At 35.8% G+C, this 10,000-nt stretch overlaps 1 protein-coding gene across 2 annotated transcripts in view; it reads left to right on the top strand.

The window, feature by feature from the left end:
* The window catches only part of LOC125678494 (uncharacterized), a 35,604-nt gene that overhangs the window by 12,107 nt on the left and 13,497 nt on the right, over positions 1-10,000 (top strand). For both annotated transcript variants that reach the window (XM_048916986.2, XM_048916987.2), the window contains exons 3-6: positions 1,386-1,433; positions 4,005-4,052; positions 4,870-4,917; positions 5,299-5,346. In XM_048916986.2, the coding sequence (XP_048772943.2) occupies positions 1,386-1,433; positions 4,005-4,052; positions 4,870-4,917; positions 5,299-5,346 (192 nt within the window). The remainder of the gene's footprint in view (positions 1-1,385; positions 1,434-4,004; positions 4,053-4,869; positions 4,918-5,298; positions 5,347-10,000) is intronic.

The raw sequence follows: 10,000 nt of genomic DNA, 5'->3' as shown, positions 1-10,000 counted from the left end.
ACATACACACAACACATCACAAATATACAACATACACACAACATACACACAGCACATCACAAATATACAACACACACACAACACATCACAAATATATAACATACACACAACACATCACAAATATACAACATACACACAACACATCACAAATATATAACATACACACAACACATCACAAATATACAACATACACGTAACACATCACAAATATACAACATACACACAACACATCACAAATATACAACATACACGTAACACATCACAAATATACAACATACACACAACACATCACAAATATACAACATACACACAACACATCACAAATATACAACATACACACAACACATCACAAATATACAACATACACACAACACATCACAAATATACAACATACACACAACATACACACAACACATCACAAATATACAACATACACACAACACATCACAAATATATAACATACACGTAACACATCACAAATATACAACATACACACAACACATCACAAATATACAACATACACGTAACACATCACAAATATACAACATACACACAACACATCACAAATATACAACATACACACAACACATCACAAATATACAACATACACGTAACACATCACAGATATACAACATACACACAACACATCACAAATATACAACATACACACAACACATCACAAATATACAACATACACGTAACACATCACAAATATACAACATACACACAACACATCACAAATATACAACATACACGTAACACATCACAAATATACAACATACACACAACACATCACAAATATACAACATACACACAACACATCACAAATATACAACATACACACAAGACATCACAAACATACAACATACACACAACACATCACAAATATACAACATACACACAACACATCACAAATATAAAACAGAAGTATAACACATACAGAAGGCACCACAATAATATGAATTCAAATCAACAACAGAAGAACAGTATATATATTCAGAACACGAGAAAAGTAGCAAATCAAATTACAAAAGAAACCATGCTGACATCACTAAACTATTATCTGAAATAAACAACAATTGTCCACACGAAGAACATATTACAATAGTATCATATCGAAAAGACAACAGAAGCATAACACTCATAGAGGACAACACAGTCATAGAATTTATCTCAAGTTTTGATATTTGCGGAACTTCACTGTGTTATTTGTATAGGCATGAGACAACTACTCAGTTTCTCTGGGGGGGTGTTAAAATTAATGGCATGTCCTTTTATTGTGAATTCTGTTATCAAGAATGGGGTGTTATCATGCTATAAATGTGTAAATCGTAAACCTCGTCAGTCATTTTCAATATTGATACTCACCTTGAATATCTTTCTAGGTAGTACATGGAAGCAACAATCTCCGGACCGGTCATTTCCCTTGACAGGTATGTGTATAATGTTTAAGTTTTATTCCATTCGAGAAAGTCGAACACTTCTTCAAACTTAAAAGTGACATGACCGGCAATATTTTTCTCCTCAAAAAACCAAGACGTGGTACTCTTTATGACATTATCAGAGAACAACACACCAACAAAAGTATGAGCTCTTAAAAGAACAACACGCGGTGATAACATAAACACAACACACAAAGTGAACACATCGAATTGAAAACACAAGTAAAACAAAAATAGTAGACGCAAAATGAACAGCAACAAGACAAAAGACATGGTAGACACAAAAAATAGACAACTCGGGATCAGCAAATATAGTGAACACAACATATAACGGTTGAGCATCACTGAAGAGACATTATTTGTCGAAATGCGCATCTGGTGCATCAAAATTGGTACCGTATAAGTTTTACATTATGACCCCTGGGTCGAGGCCTCTGCTGGTGGACTGTTAGTCCCCGAGGGTCTCTACAGCCCAGTAGCTAAGTACTTCGTTACTAGCTTGAAAATACGGATGTATATTTAATTGCTGTTATAAAATTTAGAAATTCATTTCAAAATTAAGGATTATCTCCCTCATGCATAGCTCTTATCCTTGGACGAATTTGGTTCCACTTGTTTGGCACGCTGTTTCTGGCTATATTTAGCTCTAAAACTTCATAGTTATTTCGGATTTCAAACATTTCGGTTGAGCATCACTGAAGAGACATTATTTGTCGAAATGCGCATCTGGTGCATCAAAATTGGTACCGTATAAGTTTTACATTATGACCCCTGGGTCGAGGCCTCTGCTGGTGGACTGTTAGTCCCCGAGGGTCTCTACAGCCCAGTAGCTAAGTACTTCGTTACTAGCTTGAAAATACGGATGTATATTTAATTGCTGTTATAAAATTTAGAAATTCATTTCAAAATTAAGGATTATCTCCCTCATGCATAGCTCTTATCCTTGGACGAATTTGGCTCCACTTGTTTGGCACGCTGTTTCTGGCTATATTTAGCTCTAAAACTTCATAGTTATTTCGGATTTCAAACATTTCGGTTGAGCATCACTGAAGAGACATTATTTGTCGAAATGCGCATCTGGTGCATCAAAATTGGTACCGTATAAGTTTTACATAAATAACACAAGTATGCCACACCTCGTGGACACAGGAAAAGCAGCAAGTAGTAGACACAACAGTCTACCAAAGCACAACTCATAAAGTGGATACAACAAGTATGGGGTTTTAAAAGAACAACACGCGGTGATAACATAGACACAACCCACACAGTGGACACATCGAATTGAAAACACAAGTAAAACAAAAATAGTAGACACAAAAATAGATAGCCGTAGGACAAAAGACATGGTGGACACAAAACAAAGACAACACAGGATCAACACATATATCGAACATAACTACAAAGAGACAAAGAACAAACAGACAACACAGGATCAACACATATAGCGAACACGACCACAAAGAGACACAGCACAAACATAGACAACACCACAATTAGACAACAGAGGCACACACAAAGACAACATCACAATTAGACAACAGAGACACAAACACAGACGACATCATAATTAGACAACAGAGACACAAACACAGACAACATCACAATTAGACAATAGAGACACACACACAGACGACATCAAAATTAGACAATAGAGGCACACACACACAGACGACATCACAATTAGACAACAGAGGCACACACACACAGACGACATCATAATTAGACAACAGAGGCACACACACACAGACAACATCACAATTAGACAACAGAGGCACACACACAGACGACATCACAATTAGACAACAGAGGCACACACACAGACGACATCACAATTAGACAACAGAGGCACACACACAGACAACATCACAATTAGACAACAGAGGCACAAACACACAGACGACATCACAATTAGACAACAGAGGCACAGACACAGACGACATCACAATTAGACAACAGAGGTACACACACACAGACATCACAATTAGACAACAAAGGCACACACACAGACGACATCACAATTAGACAACAGAGACACACACACAGACGACATCACAATTAGACAACAGAGACGCACACACAGACGACATCACAAAAGTACGAGTTCAATTAGAAAACACAAGAACAGGATGGACGGAGGTAATGGGAAATGTATATTTTCAAATAAACAACAGATGCACAAGGCAGGCAGACATCACGACTTATAAACTCAAATAGACCATAAAATCAGGACGCAGAGCACACAACAAAAGCACAGCATGCATAGAATTTCCTTGGAAGATGTTTAAATGTTTGCTGTAATTGTTGTTACCTCCATACTCCAGTCTGTATCTTTATATGGGTATGAGAAAACAATTCAGTTTCTCCACTAAAATCAATGACCTGTACTTTACACACTATTCTTTACACCCTGGGTTTGACAGCAGATTACTCCGTTTACCTGATTGAGATTATTTCTCCTAGACATCTGATCCCACATCTGGTATATATGTATATGAATATGTAGGTCGTAAAACTCGTCGGTAATTAATGGTACTAAGACTCACCTTGAAAAGTTTCTTACAGGTAGTTCTTTGCAGCCACTATTTCTGGATCAGTCATCCTTCCTGACAGGTATTTATAACACGTTTAGGTTTTACTGAGAATGTTGACCACTTCAAGATACTTAAAAGAAGCATGCGCAGCGATATTCAGTTTCTCTTATACTTAGGTGACCTATCGATCAACACAAACACAGAAAACTTAATGTACACAACACAGTACATATAGAGTACACAACAAATAGATAACATAACTCTGTTTACCTGATCTGGTATGTCCAAGGATCCATTTCTGCCCAACTCTTACTTTTGTAATCCGTAGAGGAGTTATGAGATCAATCACTGTTCTTTATCTTCACCTTTTCATCACAAAGAAATAAAATGAAATAAAAATAAACACAAGCACAATACACATAATGTACACAACACATAGACAACACAAACACAGTACACATAATGTACACAACACATAGACAACACAAACACAGTACACATAATGTACACAACACATAGACAACACAACTCTGTTTACCTGATCGAGATAATAGGACTCACGTGGGAGTGACTGGTCGATAGGGGATGCTTATTCTTCCTAGACACCTGAACCCACATCTGGTATGTCCAAGGATCCATGTTTGCCCAACTCTTACTTTTGTATTCCGTATAGGAGTTATGAGATCAATCACTGTTCGTTATCTTCACTTTTTCATCACAAAGAAATAAAATGAAATAAAAATCACATTTTGCTATCTATATGGTGAATTATGTTACTGAAAAAGTTATATAACAAAGGAACTAATCGTATACAAGAATGGAGTTTTATTTTTTATTTTAATTTGTAAATCATACAATTACTAATACTAAGACTCGTCTTGAAAATTTTCTTACAGGTAGTTCTTGGCAGCAACCATATCCCGACTTGTCATCTTTCTCGACAGGTATGTCTAACAGATGTAATTTTTATTCCAATAGTAAGAGTTATGACTTCTTACTGTAAAGCGACGTGACCAAGATACTAGGTATCCAGCTCTTCTTCTACCCAACAAAACCCAAGGCATGATACTCTTGTAGGCTCAATTTTGAAGTACTTTTTCGTCGCCGTCATCATATTAGGATAATTAACTTCTCTGTATATAGGTGGCAATTCTTCATAAACTTTGGAATGGAATATCTTCTGGCTAAAGAGGAACTAAAATTTGCAATGTCATGGTCACTGAGCCCTACGGTGTGAAGGGTAGATTTAAACCCATGAATATGTAGGTCGTAAAACTCGTCGGCAATTAATGGTACTAAGACTCACCTTGAAAAGTTTCTTACAGGTCCTTCTTTGCAGCCACCATTTCCGGATCAGTCATCCTTCCTGACAGGTATTTATAACACGTTTAGGTTTTACTGAGTATGTTGAACACTTCATGATACTTAAAAGCAGCATGCGCAGTGATATTCAGTTTCTCTTATACTTAGGTGACCTATCGATCAACACAAACACAGAAAACTTAATGTACACAACACATAAACAACACAAGCACAGTACACATAATGTACACAACACATAAACAACACAAACACAGTACACATACTGTACACACAACACATAGACAACACAAGCACAGTACACATAAAGTACACAACACATAAACAACACAAGCACAGTACACATACTGTACACACAACACATAAACAACACAAACACAGTACACATAAAGTACACAACACATAGACAACACAAGCACAGTATACATAAAGTACACAACACATAAACAACACAAGCACAGTACACATAATGTACACAACACATAAACAACACAAACACAGTACACATACTGTACACACAACACATAGACAACACAAGCACAGTATACATAAAGTACACAACACATAAACAACACAAGCACAGTACACATAAAGTACACAACACATAAACAACACAAACACAGTACACATAAAGTACACAACACATAGACAACACAAGCACAGTACACATAAAGTACACAACACATAAACAACACAAGCACAGTACACATAATGTACACAACACATAAACAACACAAACACAGTACACATACTGTACACACAACACATAGACAACACAAGCACAGTATACATAAAGTACACAACACATAAACAACACAAGCACAGTACACATAAAGTACACAACACATAAACAACACAAACACAGTACACATAAAGTACACAACACATAGACAACACAAGCACAGTATACATAAAGTACACAACACATAAACAACACAAGCACAGTACACATAAAGTACACAACACATAAACAACACAAACACAGTACACATAAAGTACACAACACATAAACAACACAAGCACAGTACACATAAAGTACACAACACATAAACAACACAAACACAGTACACATAAAGTACACAACACATAAACAACACAAGCACAGTACACATACTGTACACACAACACATAGACAACACAAGCACAGTATACATAAAGTACACAACACATAAACAACACAAGCACAGTACACATAAAGTACACAACACATAGACAACACAAGCACAGTACACATAAAGTACACAACACATAGACAACACAAACACAGTACACATAAAGTACACAACACATAGACAACACAAGCACAGTACAAATAAAGTACACAACACATAGACAACACAAGCACAGTATACATAAAGTACACAACACATAAACAACACAAGCACAGTACACATAATGTACACAACACATAAACAACACAAACACAGTACACATACTGTACACACAACACATAGACAACACAAGCACAGTATACATAAAGTACACAACACATAAACAACACAAGCACAGTACACATAAAGTACACAACACATAAACAACACAAACACAGTACACATAAAGTACACAACACATAGACAACACAAGCACAGTACACATAAAGTACACAACACATAAACAACACAAGCACAGTACACATAATGTACACAACACATAAACAACACAAACACAGTACACATACTGTACACACAACACATAGACAACACAAGCACAGTATACATAAAGTACACAACACATAAACAACACAAGCACAGTACACATAAAGTACACAACACATAAACAACACAAACACAGTACACATAAAGTACACAACACATAGACAACACAAGCACAGTATACATAAAGTACACAACACATAAACAACACAAGCACAGTACACATAAAGTACACAACACATAAACAACACAAACACAGTACACATAAAGTACACAACACATAAACAACACAAGCACAGTACACATAAAGTACACAACACATAAACAACACAAACACAGTACACATAAAGTACACAACACATAAACAACACAAGCACAGTACACATACTGTACACACAACACATAGACAACACAAGCACAGTATACATAAAGTACACAACACATAAACAACACAAGCACAGTACACATAAAGTACACAACACATAGACAACACAAGCACAGTACACATAAAGTACACAACACATAGACAACACAAACACAGTACACATAAAGTACACAACACATAGACAACACAAGCACAGTACAAATAAAGTACACAACACATAGACAACACAAGCACAGTACACATAAAGTACACAACACATAAACAACACAAACACAGTACACATACTGTACACACAACACATAGACAACACAAGCACAGTATACATAAAGTACACAACACATAAACAACACAAGCACAGTACACATAAAGTACACAACACATAAACAACACAAACACAGTACACATAAAGTACACAACACATAAACAACACAAGCACAGTACACATAAAGTACACAACACATAGACAACACAAACACAATACACATAAAGTACACAACACATAGACAACACAAACACAGTACACATAAGTACACAACACATAGACAACACAAACACAATACACATAAAGTACACAACACATAGACAACACAAGCACAGTACACATAAAATACACAACACAGAGACAACACAAACTCAGTACACAACACATACACAACACAAATACAGTACACATAAAGTACACAACACATAGACAACACAAATACAGTACACATAAGTACACAACACATACACAACACAAATACAGTACACATAAAGTACACAACACATAGACAACACAAACACAGTACGCATAATATACACAACACATAGACAACACAAGCACAGTACACATAAAGTACACAACACATAAACAACCCAAACTCAGTACACAACACATAGACAACCCAAATACAGTACAAATAAAGTACACAACACATAGACAACACAAACACAGTACACATAAAGTACACAACACATACACAACAAAAACACAATACACATAAAGTACACAACACATAGACAACACAAACACAGTACACATAATGTACACAACACATAGATAACACAAACACAGTACACATAAAGTACACAACACATAGATAACACAAACACAGTACACATAAAGTACACAACACATAGACAACACAAGCACAATAGACATAATGTACACAACACATAGACAACACAAGCACAGTACACATAATGTACACAACACATAGACAACACAAACACAGTACACATAATGTACACAACACATAGACAACACAAATACAGTACACAACACATACACAACACAAATACAGTACAAATAAAGTACACAACACATAGACAACACAAACACAGTAAACATAAAGTACACAACACATACACAACAAAAACACAATACCCATAAAGTACACAACACATAGACAACACAAGCACAGTACACATAATGTACACAACACATAGACAACACAAATACAGTACACATAATGTACATAACACATAGACAACACAAACACAGTACACATAATGTACACAACACATAGACAACACAAGCACAGTACACATAAAGTACACAACACAGAGACAACACAAGCACAGTACACATAAAGTACACAACAAAGAGACAATACAAACACAGTATACATAAAGTACACAACAGAGAGACAATACAAATAAAGTACACATAAAGTACACACAACACATAGATAACACAAACACAGTACACATAAAGTACACAACACATAAACAACACAAACACAGTACACATACTCTACACACAACACATAGACAACACAAACACAATACACATAAAGTACACAACACATAGACAACACAAGCATAGTACACATAAAGTACACAACACAGAGACAACACAAACTCAGTACACAACACATACATAACACAAGCACAGTACACATAAAGTACACAACACATAAACAACACAAACTCAGTACACAGCACATACACAACCCAAATACAGTACAAATAAAGTACACAACACATAGACAACACAAACACAGTACACATAAAGTACACAACACATAGACAACACAAGCACAGTACACATAAAGTACACAACACATAGACAACACAAACACAGTACACATAAAGTACACAACACATAGATAACACAAACACAGTACACATAAAGTACACAACACATAGACAACACAAGCACAATAGACATAATGTACACAACACATAGACAACACAAGCACAGTACACATAATGTACACAACACATAGACAACACAAACACAGTACACATAATTTACACAACACATAGACAACACAAACACAGTACACATAAAGTACACAACATATATACAATACAAACACAATACACATAAAGTACACAACACAGAGACAACACAAACACAGTACACATAAAGTACACAACACATAGACAACACAAGCACAGTACACATACTGTACACACAACACATAGACAACACAAATACAGTACACATAAAGTACACAACACAGAGACAACACAAGCACAGTACACATAAAGTACACAACACAGAGACAACACAAGCACAGTACACATAAAGTACACAACACATAGACAACACAAGCACAATACACATAATGTACACAACACATAGACAACACAAACACAATACACATAAAGTACACAACACATAGACAACACAAACACAGTACACATAATGTACACAACACATAGACAACACAAGCACAGTAC

The sequence above is a fragment of the Ostrea edulis genome, chromosome 2 (assembly GCF_947568905.1).
Source record: "Ostrea edulis chromosome 2, xbOstEdul1.1, whole genome shotgun sequence".
Lineage (NCBI taxonomy): Eukaryota > Metazoa > Mollusca > Bivalvia > Ostreida > Ostreidae > Ostrea > Ostrea edulis.
Note: the sequence above shows the minus strand (reverse complement) of the source record. Positions and strands in the feature narration are given on the sequence as shown.